The sequence below is a fragment of the Corvus kubaryi genome, unplaced genomic scaffold (genome assembly GCF_017639235.1).
Source record: "Corvus kubaryi isolate FWS band 111438036 unplaced genomic scaffold, C.kubaryi_AGA036_p1.0 37398, whole genome shotgun sequence".
Classification (NCBI taxonomy): domain Eukaryota; kingdom Metazoa; phylum Chordata; class Aves; order Passeriformes; family Corvidae; genus Corvus; species Corvus kubaryi.
In genome coordinates, this window is record NW_024581137.1 from 26,776,882 (window position 1) to 26,800,616 (window position 23,735).

Below are 23,735 nucleotides of genomic sequence, written 5' to 3' on the forward strand. Positions count from 1 at the left end.
GTGATCATAGGTTCTGCATCATAGCAAAGAAAAATCTCTAAATCTGAAGAACAAGATTAAGATGGAAGAGGCTGGTGGAAGGACTACTCTGTACCTTAGAGAATTAGACATGTTTATTACAGAATGTTCTTAGTCATATGAAAATACCATGTAGGGGGCTTAATTTCACTGTTTTTCAGTATTAGGCAGCGTTTGAAGGCATTTCAGACAGCATTGTGGAATGAAATAAAAATAAATAATTATTGGTCTGTGATTAAAACATTAAAATGTTGCAGCTAGAAATCAATTATTATTCTGATCACTTTGAACCCCTTTGTAGGACTGGAACTAAACTCTGACCACAAAATTCTGCACTTTTGAAGACTGTCCACTTCTCAGAAGTATGAAAATGCTCAGGGGAAAATAATCTGTTTGGGTCTCTACAGGCAAGCTAGAGTTTAGGTTTGGTAATATTCAAACAATCAAACAAAAAAGGCTCTCTCAATTTTCTAGCTGTAGAGAATTTCTCTCAAGAAAATCCAAATGAAGTATGACTGCACCAGTTTTCCAAAGGCTTTATTCTTTGCTCTGCCCTACTTTTTATTTCTTCCCCTCAGGTAATGTCCCAGGCTTTTCTGCTTTATTCTCATCATGATTTTGTTTAGCAGTCGTCTTCCTACACCGAATTCAAATAGTGCTGCTGTTTCTCATTTAAAACTGAGAAGGTCTCTAACTACTTTAAGATCAAGGAAAACTGGATAATCAGTACTGGTAATGCTCTGGAGAACACCCATGTGGCAGGTCATCTAAATGGGAGTATACAGAATGAAATCTTTCCAGTCCTTTCCAGGGCTACCCCATATTGATCAGTGTTACCAGAAACACACCTGTCTTTTTCCAATGCCATACAGCCTGATGGGAACCAAAGAAGCACAATGTTTGATCACTGTCTTGTAAGAGCACTGAATCCAGAAACATGATTTCAAGAATAATAACACAGAAATGTAACATTTGCTTCTAAATATTTTTTCCTTTACTACCTGGCTAGAAGTTATAGCACTTGTACTTCTTTCTTCTCCGTTTTTAAATCCTTAGTGGTGTAAGTAAATGCTGCACAGTTCTGGGCTCAGCAAGAACAAGATAAACATTGTATACAATTTTAGGATCTCTGTGGCTTTCATTTAATCCTCAATATGTAGGGTTTGGCATCCAAAGTCAAACAACATTTCTGAGATTAGGCACTGGAGAGAAGGAGATGAAAAGCAAGATAAAAACAAGCTGAAAGTTTCATCAGCACAGAGCCAGAGGTGGGTGAAGGTGGGGTTTTGAGCTGTTTTCTTCTAAACATCTGCTAAGGCTGAGGCACTGATTGAAAACAACTGCATTTGAGAGGCTGCTCTGACTGCAGTAATTAGTCCTACAATCACTGCATGCAGGTGTTTAATTACCGAGGTCCCGCTAGCGACATGGTTTTATTGAATTGGTGTTTTCCTTTTGTGGCCTTCACCGATGTGTGTTCAGACTTGATGGGATGGTATCCTTGAGAGAGCACATCCTTGACCTTCAGGGTTTATTTCAGCTGTCTGAAAACAGGCAGCCCCACAGGCATGCATGAGCCCAGGGCTGATGAGCATCATGGGAGCAAACAGGCTGTGCCAACAAAGGTTACTCACTAAGGCACATCCTGGGGGAGGCAGGGATTCACGTCAACTCCTGTCTTCCAGGACACACATCACCTTTTAACCAGCCACTCCAAGATCAGGATTAAAATTTTCCCTCATTTAGAGCAACACCAAAACTATGTGCACTCTGCAAAGCCATTTTAAAAGTTTGGTTGCTATCTCACATTAGATCAGAACCTCCAGGATAAACAACACTTAAAAGTTCTTTGCTAGTGTCCATAAACAAGAATAAAAGTGTATAATCTGTTTTGCTGCTTTAAACCATCTCTTAAGTGTCTCAAAAAAGGAGCTCCTTTTTAAACAATCGGATGGAGTCAGCTTCACGTTTCTTTCCCAGAAGCACAAAATTCCTATTCCAATGTTATGAAAAAAACAATCTTCACGCTGAGACTGACAACTACGTGCTTAAAGAGTGGTGCAACCACCTTCACTTTCACAGCAAAAATAACCAATTGTTTATGAGGTTTGTTATTCTCTCCTCAGGAAGGCAGGTGATTTGAACGAAACAGAGAGTAAAGTTGGCTCAATAGAGTAAGCAATGTTCTTAAAAATTTCTGCAAATGAAATCCAATGTTCACTAGCATTTGGGATGAGCCTTTGTGTATTCCTCTCTCCTTCCTTTCTACATATGCTGCCAGTGACCACAACTGAACTTTTGAGACCCTTCCTTGGGGATTCATCCCCAAGAACAGAAGAAGTACACTTCCCTGAAGATGTTCACACCAGAAGTTCCAGCACGAAACTTATCACTTCTGTCAGAAGTACAATACATTTCATAAAGACTTTTAACCCTGCCTTGAACCATGGTAGATCCATCACGTTCAACAGTAAGTTGTCTCCTTTGTTACTTTCACTTTCAATCTTGTGCAACACACAAACTCCCAAAAATGTATCGTCATGGTGTTATCCCCTGAACCAGTCTCCTCACTACTACAAGCTATCTGCTAATCTTCAGACCCAGTGCTCTCCTCCTTATGCAGAGATTTGGCAAGGTTGAGCACCAGCTGACACTCAGCTTTCTCACCTTTTAAAGCATTACAGCAAATTTATGATCCTCTCTCACCATGTGCACAAGAATATTGGAGGCATTTTTATGAGAGGAAGGCTGTCAATCAAGATCCGCTCTTTATGGAAAGGGTGTGATTTAATCAAATGGGAATTAATCCAGCGAAGCCTTATAAACCAAGCTATGAAGGATGTCAAATATGACAACTTGGTGTCTCTGTCACTGGTGTGAAGTTGCAGGCAGAGCCCTGAGCATGTGAAGCCCATGATGAATGGACACCTAACCTACACCCCATTCCCATGCTGACAGCTTCAGGGTGCCCTGGGATGCCAGAGACAGGAGGCTCTTCTCCTGGCTGTCATTTTTTAGCCCTCAATAACCTCAGATGGTTAATGAAAGCTGGAGAGGTCTCCTCCTGTCAGCCATGACATTGTTTTCTAAGAGCTGTTCACCCAAAATCTGCTGCCAGAACTACCCTGACCGTAAAACAAACAAAACCCACAATTGTATGTGTAGTGTTGGCTTTACAAATCTGCAACAGAAGCACTGAAGTCTGCAGCTCTTGTTTTACTCCTAACAGAACAGAAACATCACCTAGTGCTGGAAAGGACAGAGTGACTATTGCCATGAAACTGAAGTGTATGCTGCCAGAAGTTTGCTCCATCCTCACCAGTAAAATTTCTGGAGACACACAGGATGCATACAAAATGTATTGGTAGAAACATCAGGATTAATTCTGCAGAACACTCAAGAGCGGTGCTGTGTTTACACCCCAGACCAGCCCAGAAGGTGCTCTGTGTCTCCTCTTGTATCAGCACCAGCTTTCACCCACGTAGGGACATTCAGGCACAGGCTGTGATGAGGAAAGCCGCACTGTCAGTGTTCCTTGCACCACCCTACTACCCACAGGGCATGTGCTCTGTGGACAGGAATGAGAAGAGCAGTGCTGGACACTATTTGCCTGGAAATTGCTTTCTATAGCAACAAGCTGCATCACACAAAGAGGTTTGACGATGGAGCGCAGTGGGAAATCTGAGCTGTCAAAGGGCCAAGCAAGGCTCACCCGGACAGCCTCTCACCCACAGATGTGGTCACTTCCTAAACGTAAGAATTTTACGTGACCTCTGTCTCTCCCAATAAAAGCAACAACTCAATTCACAAAGCAGGACCTTTGTTTTTATTCATCAGGATTTCAGAAACAAAAATATGAGTCTGAGCAATTATCCTCAGAGGAAAAGCAACAGCGAAACTGGAATGCATTAGCCATAAATGAGGCAATTAAGTCTAACCTTTGCTAACCTGGCAGGTCAATGGTATAAACAGTATGCTAGGAGTTATTTGGGTCCTATAGATGTCCTTTAAAAAGCCAATTATCTGGAAATGAGTGACTCTGTCAGATGACAATATAGCAGTCCTTCAGAAAGTGCTGGGAGGGGGGTGGGAGGGGGTGTCTCTCTGCCTGGGCCCACATGCAGCTTTCCAGTATAATTGAATAGCTCTCCTCGTTCAGAGGAAGGCAAAGGTTTCTTTCAGTGGAAGGTCTTTGAAATTAATTACACTGCCTCTTCCTGGGGAACAGTAGGGCACCCTTGCTTGGATGCTATGTCAACATATGAGTAGGTTACTAAGGTGGAAAAAAAAGGTGCAAATGCAAAGCAAAAAAAGACAGGGGACACAGCAAGACGGATGAGAGTGCCAAGTCTCAAAAATGCCAGGATGAGATGAAACACAACTAACTCAGCTTGTGTTACTAAAAAAAGAAAGAAGAAAGCACTAAAATGGCTGTCAGGGGTCATACACAAACAATGGTTATGAAGCAGATAGGACAGGCATGCCCATCCAAGGACAGGAATAGAAGGCAAAAGGAGAGCCTTGATTTCAGTTTGGCTTTATAAACAAAAATACACATCTACATGCTATTTCAGAAAGAGCAACACATCAGTCATGGGACTTCTCCAGGTGACATGGCTGACCTCACAACAGGCATCCCTGTCAAGTGATGGGGGTCGGATTCCAGGTCCCTATACAGATTTGGGCTCAATTATTTTGCCTCATCCCTGATTTTTTTTTTAAGTTCATGAAACAAACTAAAACTACACTGCTCCTCTAAGACTCAGCAAGGGAGAATCATGAAAACCTGAAAGAAAGGCAATGAATGACATTTACCTGTCATCTTTCTTCCTATCTACTGGCCTCTCCTCTCTCTGCTGTCTCACTTATTCCCATCTTGCCCCATCCTCACTTGCCCCACTGCTCTGAGCATCCATCCCATCTAGCCTTCACTTTCACTCTCCAGCATCCTCAAGCAACAGAGACTGTAAAAGGGCATCAGAGACCATGTTCATGAGCTAGCACTGGGATGCAAGCCAGCATGTGCTGTGTGGGCACACATCCAAAGGATATTGCTGCTGCTTGTTTGGGATGGGCCCTGAATATCTGCATGATGGTCAGGGGACTCATGATGCTCTTGGAGACTCATCTTGTCCAGACCACTTCTTTCTGCCTGTGCAGGATGACAGACTGGTTCTCACTGGCCCCAGTGACACACCAGAGCCATTGCATGGGAAGAGCCTCCAAAGGTGTATGAGGCTGGTGCTGTCTGGGGTGATGAAATTACGTACAAAAGCAGTGTTGCTGGTGTAGGCTCCTGTCCGTGCATGTACTTGTCTTCATGGGCCAACAAGGGAGAATATGAAAATCCATAAAGCAGCAGCAGAGAGCAATCAGAAAAACATGAAATTGTAAAACAGTGAAGTACTGCAAAGTAATTATATGCTCAATTTTGACACACAGACTGTATGGCTACGGCTTTGGAAAATAAAACATGCTTATCACAGCATCCAAAGAAACTGAAACAAACATCAGAACTAACCACATCCATCAGCTCTGTAACTATCCCATACAGCCCTGCCCCAAAAAAGCTTTTAATATGAATTTGTTTCCCACCCCAAATTCAGATTACATCAGTAGACTGTTTTCTCCCAGAAGGCTGTAAAGGACTCACTTCACTCACACCCCAGTAGCCGCTGCTCTATGTGCAGTCTCTCTGTGTGTCAGGCTGTTACACAGGTGATCTGGACAAAAAGCATCTCCTGGGGTATTGCACATTTAATGAGCTCAAGACTCTTAACAAAAACAAATTTTGCAAATTTTATATTTAATGGAGCTTTCAGTGTATGTAACTACAATGCACAAACCATTAATTAAGCTGCTTTTTTTGGTTGATTGTATTAGTAGAATTCTCTGGTGATCTGACTACACATTACCCCTTACTTAATAGCAGCAGCTGTTGGTGTACCTGATCTGACGTTCATAGAGCTTTACAGTTCCTTTCTAAGAAAAAACATCTCCAGAGAAAGTAATTCTGTGGTCCTTCCAATGAACTGTAAGACAAAGAGCACACTAAGCTCTTCTCAGCAACACCTCTCTCCTCTGTTATTAACTTCCCACTCAGTCTACTTAATGCACACCCCACTGACACTGGACCCAGCAGCTTGTTTCTTGGAGGTGCTTAAGCAAGGTCTTACCAATTCATCTCTGTGCCTATTGCTACCTTCTTTTCATTTCATTAACTGCTTAGATCTGGTTTTTCCCCTCATTTATGTTATCATGGCAGCAGTTTCCATACACCTCAAGCCACCTTCTGTTCAATAATCACCAAAGTCTCAATAGTGCTCTCAGCTCCGTGTTGACTCGGTCCCGCTGAGACAGCCCAAGATTAGGTCTGCTCACCCTGCAGCCTGGACACGTGCTTCCATTGACTCTCAATAGGAAAAGCATTAGTACAGAGGGAAAAAAAACTTACAATCTCTACTTAGCACTTTTGAAATCAATAAGGGCTCTTGCTCAGATCTGGCCTTCAATCAAGTACACAGGACAATAATGTAGCTTTGAATACAATAAATTCTGTGGTTACAAAAAAATCCCAAAGCCTGAAGGTTGCTAATGAGCACTGCAAGTAAATCTCAAACACCTAAGAGACACCCTTTGGAAAACAGCAGAAAATGTGGAGGGCAGACCTAACCTAGGTGTTTGGCATTACTTGTGCTACAAGTTCAGCAGAGCAGACTTTTTTATTTATGGATGATGTGTGAATCAGCTCCTTCTGCCATGTAAGATTTACCCACTTCAAGAAACTGGCAAAAACATGAAAAATAGAAGGCCCATGGAAAAACATTCTTTTTATTTTCCTTGCAAAATAAAAATTGTGCTTGATTCTGCCTCAAAGTAGTTGCTTTTTTAGCACAAGGGAACAAATCCTATTCTCCTGATGTCATGGCAAGGCTTTTACTGAAAAGCACCATAAAGATTGTGTTTACAGGTCTGTCTTCACACACATGCCTTATAGGCTGAGATTTCTCTTCTTCCCTATATTCTGCATTCAGTTCAGCTTCTTTTCACATGGAAAAAGTGACCACAACAGTTTAGACATCCCAGCAGACTTGTGCTTGCTCAGGTAGTGTTCAGACACAGTTCTCATTAGATATTGTACAAAAATAAGCTTGATATTCCAAAGATTAACTCCACAGCTTTTGTACCACTGCTCTGTTTTCCCTCAGCACATCTCCACTCCTGTTTTTATGGTGCTTCATCTGATGTTCAGGATCTGCAGACCTTCAGCATCCTCTCTCTGCTGATTCTACCCATGCATGACCAGTGCCTGCAGCCCCCTCTTTCAGAAGCTGGAGAAATCATCCTGCTCAGAGAGGTTTCTTCAGCACCACAGTCTGTCCAAACCTACCATCTCATGTTTGACCATCTGAATTCCCTCAAAACAGCCTCTATACTGTTTTTTCTTACTGTCTACCATAAACGCTCCTCTCTCATTTAGCTCAGTTCCTTAGATACTCCCTGCATGGGAACCCAAACAGATCTGCACTGGCCATCCAGCCTTTCTTACTAATTTAACTCTTACTCACTCTTCTGTGCATATTCTTCTTTCACAATTCATTTATCCCATTTCTTTTTTTAGTTTTTAGTCTCTGTTTCCAGCCATTACCAATCCAAATTATTTTCTCATCCTTTTAAAGATTTTAAATATTCTTTGATGATTATTTACATGTTGCTCAGTTGGTTTTGGTCAAAGACCCAAATAACAGGTCAGAATCAGCACACTGTAACATCATAGCCTATCCCTCTGTCCTCGTTTGTTAACAAGACTTCTCACCAGCACCGTTTCAGGGTACCAACCCCATTCCCCATTGTAATTAACGACCATTTGTGAACTCCTCCCGCTGCTTACACTCCAAGAGGACTGTGTGGGAAGTCAGTGCATGTGAGTTCTTACCTCCAGCTGCACACAACAGCCAGAGGATGGATGGACACTGGTGTTGAACGTTCTCATGAGTGAACAGTTTTGACTTCTCCCTGGAAACCTCCCAGCTTCAGAAGAGATACCAAGCAGTCCTGTCACCTGGAAGAGTTAAACACATCACGGCAATGGGTAGCAGAAGGTACCTCAAGTACCAGGAGGGAGAAAACTGGAAAAGGGGAATAGAAACAAAAATAAAAATCACTTTATCTGAAAGACTCTTAGTCAAAAGCAAACCTTAACAGCAATGCCCCAAAAGCACAATGCTCCTTCAATATCATGTCCATGGTGGCAATTAAACTGAAGGGAAAAGCATGATAAAACATTTGAGTTTGGAATTGTAACAAACCTTTGCCTTTAGGTCTGTACTAAACCCAGTTTGCCTGCATTCATACAGGAAAAGTAATCAAGGATTGGAATTACCTCTATTCATCTGTTTGGGTTATTCTTGCCTCGTGGTGCTGTAACAGACACAGAACTCCCTATTCATTTTTCCCAACAAAACCAAATGATTGCCAGTTTGTTTCCACATTCAAACCTGAAATAAAAACAGGGATCCCACACACTCCTTGTGCAGCCTCTACAAAGGGACTCTTTCTTGGAACAAATTACAGTAATATGGATCTTCTAAGGCAGGGACTCAGCAAACAAAAAAAAGCAAGGGTTATCATCTTTTCTTTTTTTATGTACTGGAAAGGCAGAACAAATGGTTTGTTTTGCTGGATGTAAGACTTCTTTCTGTATAGCAATTTGTTAAAAAAATTTAGGTATGTGAAAAATGTTACATCTTCACTCCAAAACAACCCAGAAATATCAGGTAGGAAATAGGGTTCTGCATGTTTAGCATTGACAGCTTTTCGTCCATTTGCCAGGACTTTAAGATAAATCTATTTTATAGACAACCTACAAAAGAGAACTGTAAACAGTCTTAGAAGAAAGAATCGGCCTGCCTCAAACCAAATTCATTTGTTTATAATGTATGATCCTACTAGTACTCTAGTCTTTAACAAAAAAATGGGGTAGGCAAGATAATCTCACATTACAAAAAGAAACAAAAGCAAAAAACTCTAGACATCATTTTAGCACATCTTAGAACAGCAACAAGAAGCCCTACTTTTTCTATTTTGCAAATGATTACATCAGTAATTTAGGAGCTGCACCATCATTTCCAAATGCATTATCTACAACAGGAAGCCTCAATTAAATCAGTTATTAAACCTAATTAATTAAAGTTGCATGATTTCTTCACAGGTGCACTTGTTTTTGTTCAAGGGAGTCTTACTCACTCTTGGTCTTTTTTCTAATCGACCTAAAAAAGATCAATATATGAGAGTTGATACCACCTGTTGGTAGTTGAAGAATGAATTCCAAGTCATTTAGTTACAATTAATTTGGAAACACTTTCTCTACGACGGAAAGCCTACTGAAATTGCCTTTCTCTGATCTGAGAATCAATCATTTCACTTGAAGATGGGGAGGGTTGAGGGGATACAACCCTTCACTCTGCAGTATTAAATGACCAATTAATGTTTTCTAGGTAACATTTGAAGTTAAGAGGAAAAGGAGAACTTAGATGATAACAACTTGTCAGAGCTTGAGGAAAAGCTCCTCTCACACAAATGGCCATGGCTGTTTAGCCAACACCAAGAACTCCCACGAGCTGCTCCACACAAGGCATAACACAGGAAGGTTTGCCGTAGTTTTGACTCATCTTCCCTCTCTTCCCACTCACACCCCGCTAGCTTTTCCAAGTATTTTTCATTTAGCTCTTCCATTCAACAGCTCCTTCAGATTTTTCTCATGGCTCCTACATTCATTTCTTGTCCCCTTTATATTCTCTCTTCTCTCCCTTTGTCTCCTACCTTCTCCCAATTTTTCTCCTCCAAGATAATTCCCAGGCATTTTAAAAGTGACTGCTCAGCAGTCAAGCAGAAAGGGAAAACCCAGGCACCAAGGGAACCTTACTGGCTAGGTCTAACCTGAAATAGACTGACACGGGAGCAATTAGAATGTAATTTTATGTAATAAGATGATTTATTCATTAGTACAAGGCAGGGATAAAAGCTTACAGCTGATGAGAGAAGCAGGTTTGTTACAGCTGTCAGTTCCACCAGCAAAATGTATTAGTCATTTAATTTCTTTTTTTTTTTTTAAACACCAAAAGCATCCTATAATTACATGTATGTGCCCTGCCTTACAGCAGGAGATTTTGCGCTGAGTTCTTTATTTTTATAATGAAAGAAGAACAATTAAAATGTCATGAGATGATTTGTCTGTCAGTGAGTTTGATTGACCATGTACTACAAAAAAATGTATTTTTTAAATAAATAGTAAGATATTGGAATCAAAATACCCATACTTTTTCATAGAAGGAAGGTTAATAACTACCAGGTACCTTATCCAAGAGACCTATATGAAGATTCAGATGGTTTCTTTTCAAGGACAGCTGCTTTAACAGGAGTCAGCTCTTATTTCTTTACTGCTTTCAAAGCAATTTCAGTATAGAAGTCTGATTATCAACATCCAAAGCACTTCTAAAGTTGGGCTTCCAACCCATACTGATTAGTCCCAGCAAAGATTGTCATGGAAAGCATCTGAATCCTTGATGATGTCGAAGAGAATAAGATGGTCAAGGCTTTGGTTCATCATCTCACACACCAGACAGAAGGCTTGAGACTCTGTAGAAAGTAAAGAGCACTCTGCTTCATCTCTCAGTGATCAAAACTGGAGAGCACACTTGCCACTTTACAGTACCTCCAGGTAGAATTTATGGTGGATAGGAGTACTCAAAGCTTGTCCCTTTCCTATCTCCTGGAGAACAGGAATGCTTAGTCCTCAGCAAAACCATAGCTGAACAATGATTCAGTACTTAGTGGGACTTAGCTGGCAGCAAAACATTGCAGAAAGGACCCTTGCCTAGTACCAAGTTTCCCAGGTCCCAGGTCATTCCACTCTCCCCCTACTTCCCTTCTGCCCTCCAAGGACTTGGTGTTCTTCAGAATATGAAATTATGGACTAGACACCAAAGAGAGGTGCTTATCACAGAAACACTGGTGATGCTTCACTTTAGGCAAGATTCCCAACCTGCATCAACCAGATCCTGCTTCTGCTATTCACCACCCAGCAGTGGAGCAGGAGCACCACCACTGTACTGTTGTGGGGGGATTGGGTTGTTTTTATGTGTCAGGTCTCAGTAATTATATTAGCATGTGCGGCCCTGTTAACATTTCAGGCACCAAGATGAAACCACAAAGAGCCAGTCCATGACAAAAAGGAAGGCTACTGGTGTCCTAATCCTCCCCAGGGCTGTTCTTTCTGGAGTGGGGTGGACATCTTTACTCCTGTTCCCCTCCATAGTTTGCCAGCACAAGCTGCCAGCTCATGGTGGGACCTTGAGCTTGCCTGGGGTTTTCCTGCATCAGGAAACTGCCCCCCGATCATCATGATCCCCCTCTTATCTGCTGAATGTGCCTGCAACAGAGCTGATCACCTCAGCAATCCCTTGTCATTCAAGCGACAAAAGATTTTTCTTTCAGTTAAACTACACCAAGTATTTTCAGATTCAAACTTTCCCCCATCAGTCACCAAGATCACGAACACATACAAAGTACTTACACGTCTGCTCAGCTCTGCAGGTGTGCAGCAATCCATTCAAACACCTCCTCCAAGACATCTCAGGTGGGATCTTCCCTTTACTGGGGCAGAGGGGAAGCACCTGCCTGTGCCAATCACCAGCAGCTCAAGAGAGGTGATCCTTCCCCTTTACTCAGCACTGGTGAGTCCTCTGTACCATGAAGTCCAGTTCTGAGCTCACAACTACAAAAGGGACATGGACATACTGGGGGAAGTGAAGCAAAGATTCATGAAGATGCTACATAGATGCCACACCTGGAGAGGTGGAGAGCTCACAACCTGAAAACAGGAAGGCTCAAGGGTGATCTTACCAAAGTGTATAAATATCAGATGAGAGGGTGTAAAACAAAGTGAGCCGGACTCTTCTCAGTGGACCCCAATGAAAGGACACAAAGGGCACAGACTGAAATACAAGAAATTCCATTTAAACGTAAGAAAAAGCTTTTTTTTATTGTCAAGCTGGTCAAATAATGAAACAAAGTGCATGGAGACATTTGAAGTCTGCATCTTTGGAGATAATTCACTACCTAACTGATCATGGTCCCGAGCAGTCTGCTGTAGTTGATCCTGCTTTGGGCAGGAGAGAGGACTAGACAATCTCCTGCTGCCCCTTCCAACCTTGCAAAGAGTGAGGTGGGTTTCTTTACCTTCCTCTGGTTCAGCATTCCCCCTCAGCCTCTGATCTTCAGTTTCTATTAGAAAGACGTTAATAGCAAAAATACAGTATGAGCTAATGGTCTGGAACGCTTTGCTCCCTTTAAAAAACAAGTCTGCTTGCATCATACTTGTGCATTATTATTAATATTACTCCTACCAGGAACAGCTGAACAAAAGCAGGAGGTGTATTTCTCAGAAGTTCCCCTCCTTCTGCTGCTTATTTCTCTGTCTGAAGGCAGCTATGACTGGATCAACATAAGTACCTCCGCAGCAGATATGCCAAACAAGCACAGTAGAGGGAAATCAACAGCAAATTATGACCTGTATAGAAAGAGACACTGTTTTTGTAGTCAGGTACTGTTTGTAGAAAAAGAAGAGGCATAAGAACAGCCTGTAATATTCTGGTAAATTCTCTCGAGGGACAAAGTCAGTCGTGTTTAAAGCAGATATTTGGGAGGCAGTTGGGTCCCATGTGAATACTCATGTAAATGCAGTTTCCTGCCCAGCCCGATGACAATTTTCCAGAGGGCAGTGTGTTATCTGGCAAATGCTCCCCTGTGAAAGACCTATAGGCAGCACACACTAAATAGAATGTTTTCCAACAGGGTGAGGCACTTGTGGGTATTTTGAGCCTTGTATCCAAACAAAGCTCAGTATCTTACTAATCATCCACCCATAACAGTCTGGCCAGTGCAGCTTGCAGCAATGGATTTGACAACCAGCTGAGGACAACAGGCCTTTGCATAAAATAGATTAAAAACTTTTAAAACTGATTTAGAGATGTACTGAACAAGACTTTATAATGGAGAAAGCCTTTGTTGAAATCATCCTTGCAAGTAGAACCTATTAATTGGAGTGCTGCAGGTCTCTGCAAATGTCAGGTTGCCTTTGGTACAAAGCAACTTGTGTGCAGCTTCCAATGAAGGAAAAATGTCAGCCACTTTTTAAGCTTTCTAGGGCTGACAAATCTCAATTGCACACAGTTAACCAGGGCTCTGTTCCCTACCATCTGCAAAAGAGAGTTTATGACACAGGTTTCCTCTTTTTAATTTACCCACTTCAAGGTATGTCGAGTTCACACACTTTTTTCTTGCTGATACCAACCTACCTAATAGTGATGGCTTAAGGCAATGTGATACATTAAAAAAAAAAACCACAAAAGACAGAGCCAAGTAGAACAGAAAATATAGTTCTCCAGCCCAGCTTCCACTCAATACTAACTATACATACCTATGTCACTCTGCCAGACAGTTACCTTATCTCACTACTAAGCCATACATTCCAGAGTTTAATTATGCTGAATTAGAATGGGGTTTTTTTCCCACCAATATCATAGAGTCTTAGAATGATTTGGGTTGGAAAGGATCTTAAATATCATCTAGTTCCAACCCCCACCAGCTATCACTAGACCAGGTTGCTCAGAGCCCCATCCAACCTGGCCTTGAACTCCTCCAGGGATGGGGCATCCCCAGCTTATCTGGATAACCTGTTCCAGGGTCTCACTCCCCTCAGAATAAAGAATTTCTTCCTAATATCTAATCTAAACCTACTCTCCTCCAGTTTGAAGCCATATCTAACTTTAACTTCCTTTGCTGTAAAATTCAATCTATTAATCCCCAAAGCAAAAACATAAGAACAACAACTCCATTTTGTTCAGCTCTGTTCTAGGTTTCTGCCTCTTTGAAGAATTAAACCTTCTCTTTACCCAAGTCTTTTTTCTAGCCCATAGATCCCAGTTTGTAGACATTTGACTTTCTTATACTCCTCTCTAAACTGTCTCTGGTGAGTTTTTATTCTTCTTTGGTGACTGATGTCAAAATCTGGAAAAGGTACCTTGGCTAAAAAGAGTTTCTCTGTTATTTTACTGAAGCAAGAGATCATAGCATTGAGGTCACTGCCTATGTTTTAACTCTTAAAAAATTCTGTCTTCTCCAATTGTTTTTGCTGGATACTTGGCATTTAACTTGATGAAGCTAACTTAACCTGGTTTAACTTAACATGCACTTAACCAGTGCATGGTCAAAATACATGATTTTGCATACTCTTTAGAAGTGACATAGTCTTGCACAGCAACTTATGAATGGAAGTTAGTTATCATACTAAGATTGTTCGTAAAAACAAGGAAAAAAATTGTAGATATTACACAGTGGCTGATAGTTCACGGGTTATTCCAGAATTAACATAGCTTTTCTAATGGCACAATTGAACCACTTTTCACAGAGCCCCACAGAGCAGAGATGTAGGCGAATGAAATGAAAACCAGAAAGTAGCAGTCATAGAGGAATCTAAATACAAACACCAAAATGCATACATGTATGCATGCCAGTGCAGGATAGTTTCAGCTGTCATGGACAGACACGTGGCAGAGAAGGACCCTGCCAAGCATTTTAAAAACCCAGGGTTTGGGGCAGTGAAAAGTGCTGCCTCTTCATGGCACACTGTGATTGTATTGTTAATTTGCCAAGAGCCAATGACCCAGCACTTTCAGCTTGTATGACATTTACCTTAGCATAAGCTTATTTATTTATCAATGTCTATCAGTATCTGAAAGGAGGATGGCAAGAGGATGGAGCCAGGCTCTTCTCAGCAGTGCTGAGCAATAGGACAAGAGGCAATGGGCAGAAACCGATGCACAGAAGTTCCACCTGAATATGAAGAAGAACTTGTTTACTGTGCAGGTGACTGAAGACTGGAACAGATTGCCCAGAGAGTCTCCCTCACTGGAGATACTCGAGCTATCTGCACATAATCCTGTGCCTGTGCTCTAGGAAGGCCCTGCTTGAGCAGGGAGGTTGGACCTGATGACCCACTGTGGTCCCTTCCAACCTCATCCATTCTGTGATTCTGTGAACTGAGGATATTGATTTTATAATGAATGACCAGGGCTTCAAAGACCCTGGTCATATATTTATATGCCCCTAACTTGTTTCTTCTTGCCACACTGGTTCCTGAAAAAGCAACATTATTAGAGCAAACTCATTCTCCTGAATTAAGGTAAGTTCTGATTTAATAATGTATCTCCAACTACCTATCTATCTAAAGACTGATCCTTTCTGTAGGGCTTTTCAAACTTCAAGTTTAGTAAGTGGCAGGTACTGTGGCTGGCATGGCACCTAGAAAGAGGGGACATTCCAAAACAAATCACATCACTTGAGGATTTTAAATTGGAAGTGAATCCACAGAGAGCAATGGGAAAAGCACAGTTTCTGCAGTTAAATTAGAGACATCAACTATTCGAGGGCCTGACAGTACTTCTGTAGTAGCACTGACTTAACATTAAGCAAATGCTGATCACTTCCGGCTTAAGTCAGCCCAGGATCACTTTGTGTGTGTCTGTGCACTGATCCATGGTGGAAGGTCACCTTCAGAAAATGAACAAATGCACTTCTAAACAATTTGAACAAAGTATAAATTTTAGGTTGAGGTAGTGGTCATTTGATAATCTGAAAGCCTTAATGAGCTAGTGCTCCACTGAAGCACAGGAAGCTGTTTTGCAGATTTAAGAGGTCAGAGGGACAGATTTACTATGTTTGTATAGGAACAATTAGACCTGCCTTCTCTCCTACAACCGGGGTGAGACAAGACAATTCTGCCACCTTACTGTTGAGCTGTTTATCTGACGACACGCTAAAAAAAGAAATGAATAGATTTATGAATCATAAAATTATACTAACTGCAGCGGATGATGAAATTCATGACTCAGGCTACTAAGATTACCATGTTCCAAATTATACTACTTGCATTTCTTTTATTTATTGCTTTGCATCTAGTATAATTTATAGTTATCATCAATTAAATGACAGTCATAAACGAAACTTTTAAAAGATAAAAAAATTGATCATGATGTTGAACGGAAAAGCAAATAAAAATGTCAAAAGATTAACTTTATAAATTGCCTGAGGTATTAAAATATTAACGCAACTTGCTGGCCTGTCAGTGTGCTCTGACTAGAAAATTTTCAATACACCAAGTGTTCAGGTTCAGCATTTTGGCTCACCTAACAGCACACACAGGTTGTTTCCTGACACTGTGTTCTTGCAAAGGACTAAAACTGTAACTTCTGATAGAGTTAGGAGCAGCAGGAGCTAATACTCCCCCCCCGTGTTTGAAACAGTGTATGGGTGATATGTATAGGCACTATCAAGTACACCTCATACGAACCACTTAGAGCAAGTTCCAGTGCATATTTATTAAGCTTCCTATCAGAACCTGTCTTTTTAGAGAGGCTTTCACTGAAACAAAAATACCCAGGAAGGAAAAAGAGGCATTCAAAAACCAAGTCATTGGTATCCAGTATCTCCCCAAGTTCCCCACACCGTTTCTGTCTGCAGCAGTAGGAACAGAAGACTATAAATAAGAGTGAGATTTTTGATCCTATCTTTAAAGAATAGCTCTTCCCTAGTAAAACAGTGAGAAAATCTGCAGCACACATGCAGGCAAGGCTGGATGTCTATTACTAAGTTGGAGGGGAAAAGGCTGCTCCGTGGAAAATCACTACAGAATATCCAAATGTTCAGGCTCACATTTTATGCACATTAGCAGTCACGTTACTTGCAAACAGCACCATCAAATAAATAACACTGTCTCTAAGAGAACACTAGCACCAAACCATTCTCAATCTACAATAATAACATTTGTAGAGGCAACATAGAGAATTCATACTGAAATACAAAGTCTGTCGAGTCATAGTGACTGAACTATAAATCCCCAACAGCAAAAGGTGTCTCAAGAATGTAACGGCTTTGCAGATATGTCCCTGTAATACAATAAAGTCAGGCTCTGGTTAACAAAATACTTCAAAAAAGTATTAGGAAAAAGACATTAGTGTAAACATACTGTTGTCCAACCAGAACAACTTTGAAATATTTCTTTCTTTCATGTGATATGTTGGAAACTGTGGCCTTAACTGTGCCTGCAAGTCACAACCAGCCCTGAAGGAGAGCTTGGCTTTACTTTCGTGGAATCACCATTTTGACAGTTATGTTAAATTAGGAGAAGGAAGAAAAGTTGCTGTGGAACAGAACTGCCTTTCCCAACTGCAGATTTCAACTTCAAAGTTCTATGAGGAAAAAAGTTTTTGAAATAACACCACTTCTACTTCCAGCAGCCTTCACCTGCATCTCCTGATCTAGAGGCCAGTGGGCTTTTCCTTTGGACTATTCACCCAGCTTTCATCGCAGTAGCTGACCAAAGCATCTTCAATCTGCTTTCTCCAAAAGAATTCTCCCCGTTTCTCTCCTGAGGGAGAGTAAATCGATCCTGCAAACTGAAATGCTTGTACACAAAGAAATCCTCTGAGTTGTGCTGGCTGTACAGATTCACACTGCATGTGACTTTTACGCTGCACAAGGCTTCTTGTGTGTTTATTCAGTGTTTCAGCTGGTAGGACTAGCACAGCTTGCAATTAGTACAGTTCATGCAAACACAGCATAAAAATTTGAAGTGTGTTAATTGCCACTTAAAAATCCTTCTACAGAGCTTCAAGACACTGGAAATACTGTCTACTGGATACATAGCTCTTATTCTCCTTCAAGAATTGTCCTTGTGTCTACTCTACTGCTGCCTTGGCAGGCCAATAACTTAACCCACCCCAGGGTACATCAGGTAACAATATTAAGAACTTGGATTTCACAGATTTTCAGATTCCAGTAACATCACAAGAGACTGTCTTTGAGAGCAACAGAGAAACTTTATTACCAGAGTAGGGAGAGAGAACAGAAGAAAAGTTCTCAAGAATTTAGTTAGAAAGAAAAGCTGCAGCAATGCATGGAGAGCTCAGTAAGTGATGGAGAGGAGGGTGTATATGTTCACTTAGCACTTGCAGGTAACTGCATGCAACCAAGGCTGTAACACACACTTTTACACCACAAGCATCCTAGGCCACATCTGGGAGAAGAGAAAACCCAAGACACACCTGATAAGGGCAAAACCTGCTGCTGAGGAATCTAAAGGAATGTCATCTTGCATCTCAAAGCCCCAAGGCTCACATTCACCATCTTCTTTGACTTCTGACAAGGACTCTTTCTCCAGAGCTGTGAAATCTGTCAGTATCCAGTATAACAATGCCAGGCAGTACAGCTCTTGGCTTTGCTGAAGCACCAGGCCATGGAGCTGGAAAAGGAGGTCAGAAAGAAGCCAGAGGGCTGCTAAGATGACAGATTAAACTTGCAATACCATATTCAGAATACCAGAAAGTTCTGGTCCACACTTGGACTGCCAAGATGAGACAGAACAGATCTGGTCTTCTTGACTGCGCTACCGATTGTTAAGGCTACAGGAAAGTTGAACAGCTGAAAGTTCACAAGAGAAGAAAGGTATGTCAGGGAGTTTTGGCAAGCTTTCCCATCTCTGCATTACAGCTAGTGGAAGGGGGTCTCAGCCACAGGCCTCAGGCAGCTAAATAGCTACTGGCAACACAGCAGGTGACAAATACAAAACAACATCACATCTTCACACAGCAGAACAAATCTTGTTTCTCTCCACCTGTTGGTAACATAGCTTACAGCATTAACACAGAGATGCTAGACATATATAATATACTAAAATACAATTACAAACAGTCCAATTCATCATTTTAACTCAGGCTTCTACATGGTGGGGTCTTGACATATTGCAGTCCCTGAATCTAAAGCTGCCAAAACCCAATTCCAACACTTGAGCCCATGTGCCACCACCACGCGTGGTAACAGCAGATTTAGGACAATTTGAAAATTGCTTATCTAGCCATGGTGTGTCTGCTGTGAAAAACACACAGTCCAAGACAACTCCTGCAGGAGCTGTGGCACAGTGCATTATCTTAACGTCTGTCAGCACACACCCAGAAATCTGAGGAAAGTTTTCACCAGAGTTTTAAATTATGTGAATGAAGATCAGGGTCTCAAACATTCATCAGTCTAGAAAGTCATAAACTTGAAAGCTATTAGACTCCTGATTTGAAATCAGGATAAATTCATGCCAGTTTGCTTGCAGATTAGGCGACTGGAGATGAAATCAATCTTTGCCCATTTAGGGGAAGTTCTTGAGGCAGTTACCTATGAAAGAATACAATTTAACCTGCAGGCTATACATACTTGCATGAAAAAATGGTTAAATTCCCAGTGAGTGTTGGTAAGAAGGGTTCTTATCTAGTAGAAATCTATTTTGAGGTACAAAATACCCGCCCCAACCCTTCTCAAAACTACATAGGCACAAGTGTTAAATATTAATGAAGCGAGCAGCAAACTACCTGCAAAGATGTAGTAATGTTATTATGGATGTAGGCACGAAGATTAAGAGGTATTGAACAGAAGAGCAGGAGTCTCCAGAACTGCGCAGAGGTGCAGCAGTCAGAACTGAAATAGTTCCTCCTGCTCCACCCAAACCATGGAGATAAGAAATGCTGACATTCTCCCAATCTGATGAAAGAACTCCTATTGCCAAAGAAAACCAGCCCTACCGCAGGGCTGCAGGCTGGGTCAGGCAGAGCCAGAGGAAGTGGTTGCAGGTGTCTGAAGAGAGCATTTCCTCCGAGGTAACTTTGTTACCATTTCTACACCCCAGAAGGCAGCTGCACTGGCCAGCTGGGTATGATGTACTGAGCAAAAGCCAAGACTGATACCAAGGCCCAACTGGTGAGCATCAAGGTGAGGAGTGCGGAGAGAACACAACTCTGAAGAAGTAACACGGGTAACAGTCCTGACGAAAGAAAGCTGCCAGTACCAGGGCTGGAACTGCGGGCCTACTGTTAAAGGCTGTAAGGAGCCTTGTGCCCATGACAGCTGAATACCTTACCTCCAAGTAAAGCAATAGCCAGCCCCTGATGGGCCCTCACCATCCTGGTGTGTGCAAGGACACTGCTCAAAGCTGCAGGTTGCTGATACCAAGAAAGAGTGAGGCAAGTTTCTTTTGGGCTTCTTAGAAGCAGCAGCAAGTGAGCAAGGAGGCAGACGGTCCCTACAGGATCACTTCAGCCTCCCTTCCCTATCCTCCAAGTACCCATTTCTAGCCGGAAGAGACACAGCTGAAAGAGATGTCTCAAACTACACAGCAGGCAGTCCATTACCATCGATTAGTATTCAGCTTTGGCAGGAGAGCTGTGCAACTTGACCCTGAACCAACCTATTTTCTTAAGGCCTCTGGCAAATAAGAAATGAAAAGAAAGCCAGATCTACAAAATTACCATAGAAAATATCAATGTAGAAACAAACAGAACTGGTGACACTAAAACTTTAATCAACATTTAATTCAAATAGAAAAGGCTCATACATAACAAAAGGTTTCGTAATACTTACAGCTGGTGAAGAACTTTTGAATAATCTGCAATTTATTTTTCTTTAATCAAGCATATATGAAGACTTCTGGTTCCAGAAAACCAAGAAGGTTAACATTTTGGGAATTTAAGTACACTTTAGTTTGCATGGACTCTGGAGCAGGAAAACCAGGCAAAAATTTATCCTAATATTTATTACGGAGCACGATACAAACAATCAGGTTAGTCTAACCTCTCTTTAGCGTTTAACATTCACTGAAATTAGAGTTAGCATTTTGTTAATAGTGAAAGACTGCAATCAGTATTTGGAAAGCATTCCACAAAACTTCTAAAATATTTACATTCATTGACAAGGTATTATTCTTCTGTGATTTCTGTAATGAAAATATTTATCACATTAACCAAAAATTCTACATAAAAGTACTTTTAACAAATATTTTACTGTCATTGGTTACACACACATTACTGAAATCAAAAAATCAGCATCATTTAATGAAAAGAGGATGAAGCATCTTACAAACTATTCCATATCGAAAAAACTAATTTCGGTTTAAGGATAGATATCCAAGTCTAATATCAAACAAGAGCCTGCCAAGGGTATCTTCTATCCATTGTGGACAGTATTACTGTACCTGAGGGCTCCCCAATTTCCCTGGTGCGGCTGCTTGCCTATTACATACTGCATTTTGACATTCTTCATCCAACAACAAGCAGCTTCAGTAATTCTTCTGCAAAACAGCAGTCTGCCAACAGCGCTGTCCAAGAGCAACACCCAGAGGCTAAATATACTGCTACAGCAGCACTGCACGCTCTGACCTGCTCCTTTCTGAGAAGAAAGGAAAACCTTCATAAAGATAAACAACCATTTCCTGTAAAGATAAAGAGCTGACAAAACTTTTCAATAGAAATATCAACAACAAAGTGGTGCAGGCACACAAACCCATTCATGAAAATCACAGCCTCATAGCTATCTCAAATATATACACAGACTGATGCAGAGCAAACAAAGAGTTGGTTTTGCAAAGGTGTGTGTAGAATATTTGGGTTGGCAGCAGCACAGCAAAGGAGCAACTAGAAGAATTACTGCTCTCTAGAAAGCCAATTGCATTTTTCAAAGGCAAAAAGACAGAAAAGAGGAAGGGTGCTCACCATTTCTTTTACAAGTTGTCAAAGCAGTGTATTGGGGTTTTTCCTTAAATCCTAAAGGCAGTTGCTGTAAGAACAACTGGTCTATGCAATAAAAACAAACCTTCAGCAAAAAATAATGCCCTAGAGCATCTTTAAGAGGAATATGTTATCTGGAATCAGAGCATGAAGAGGGATAGAAAACTCAATAAGAAACCAACTCACTAAAGCTTCATCTTAATCTCTGGCATCTAACAAGTCTAGTCTCTGTAAATTTAAAGCCCACACACAAGTAAAAGTAAAAGGCTGACAAATCAAGAACACAATCAATAAAATCACACTTATAATCCCAAATACTTAATTAAAATAAAATTTACTTTAAAAAAAACCAAAATGAAGACTGTATAATCTCAAAAATGAATGCACCTACCAAACCTTTTATTCTTTGATATTTCAGATCAGGTCAATTATTTCAAAACAAGTCTCAAACACACATCTGATGGAAAATTTTTCATCTATTGAGTAGGGTTTACTCCATTTCCCTTGGTAAATCACTTCTTTTTTTCCATCTGTTTTCTCAGAATTTTGTTTTTCATGTGTCTCATACTCTTCACCTGGTTGCAGTGAAACTGGAATCACACCAACTGTGAGGAAGCAATCATTTCTCAGCACCTGCTCAGGCATCAGTCTGTTACAGCAGAACAAATTCAGGAGAAGAGATTTAACTTTATCATCCTACAAACAGAGGAAGAAGGATTTCATCAGTAAGCAAAACAAACTCAATTACAAATAACAACCAAGCATTTGATGAACACATCTTGTAAGTGCTTAGGGCCCAAAGCCTTCACAAGATGTTGTGCCATAGCATTCCCAATGGACAGCAACACTTAACATCATAGTGCTCATTAACAACAAAATTCAAGCAAATGTTCAGCACCAGCTCTGTCATCCCAGTGGCAGCCAGAAAAGTATGAGGTTTTGAAATTTTGGAATATGAATTCACTGAACTACCATAAATTACAGAAATACTCAGTTTGGTCTTTTTACTAAGAATGAATGAAATAGGTGCCATTCACCTTCTATAACTTCATCTTTTAACATTTGTCATATTGTTTTATCTCTCTAGAGGAGCACAGGGGGGGAAAACCCAAAGTAACTCTAAACCAACAGCAGCTATTTTGCTATTAAACCATCACTTATACTTAGGCTCTTTGGATTTATCAGAAGGGATTACATGCCTAAATACTTAGCACATTAATAGCACTAGACTCCATACACAAAACATAAATCCACAGCTCTACACACATGCATAAACATCAGCTGTTGAGGAGGAAGAACACACACTGGATTTGGACAAAGGGACTACTAGAAAGACAATCTCAAATGCTGATCTAGAAATCTAGATTAACAAAACTCAACAGGAACAGAATCTTTCCATAAGAAGGCTTGCTTGTTCACAGTCTCCAAGCCAGGAACTCCTCTGACATGGGTCAATATTAACAGCAAAATACAAGACAACTGTACATCTCTCACCTATCCCTATTTCACACAGACAGAAGGATATGATGTAAGGGATTGTACACAAGTAGTCAAAAACTTGAAGACAGAAACAAGCGATTTCCAACTCTCACTAGTTATCAGAGTGACTCCAGAGAATTAGTCACTCCCCAGGTAACCTGAAATCTGGGTTAAAAGATGAGATCTGAAAACTGTGGATCTTGCAGGCATAAAGGATTGTTCAATATTTATAAAACATTTTAAATAGTCAAAGGAAAATCTCTAGCAAAGAGGATCCAAACACATGCAAAGAAATACAAGAGTGAACCACGGCTACACACGTAAAGTGAAGAAAATCTGAGCATCTGAAGAGCTTGAAAAGCTTTGTACTTGTGTATTTGCATTTCAAGATACTGTCAAATGTCTGTCAACAACACATATCCCCTTCTCACCCTAAGGAAACTGAAAATTGATTCTACAAGGAAAACGGCTGTAGGACAACATTTCATCGTGTTTACTCCATTTCATTGTGTTTGATCTTACTTGCTTCTTTTATTTTTTTTTAGTACACAAAACTGGATGCTGAAACACACTGAA

General features: G+C 40.9%; 1 protein-coding gene across 1 annotated transcript in view; it reads right to left on the reverse strand.

The window, feature by feature from the left end:
- Positions 1-20,462: 20,462 nt before the first annotated feature.
- The window catches only part of STK31 (serine/threonine kinase 31), a gene marked incomplete at its 5' end in the record, with an annotated part of 28,554 nt that continues 25,281 nt past the window's right edge, over positions 20,463-23,735 (reverse strand). The window contains 1 exon segment of the mRNA XM_042044462.1: positions 20,463-22,376. Within this exon segment, the coding sequence (XP_041900396.1) occupies positions 22,095-22,376 (282 nt within the window).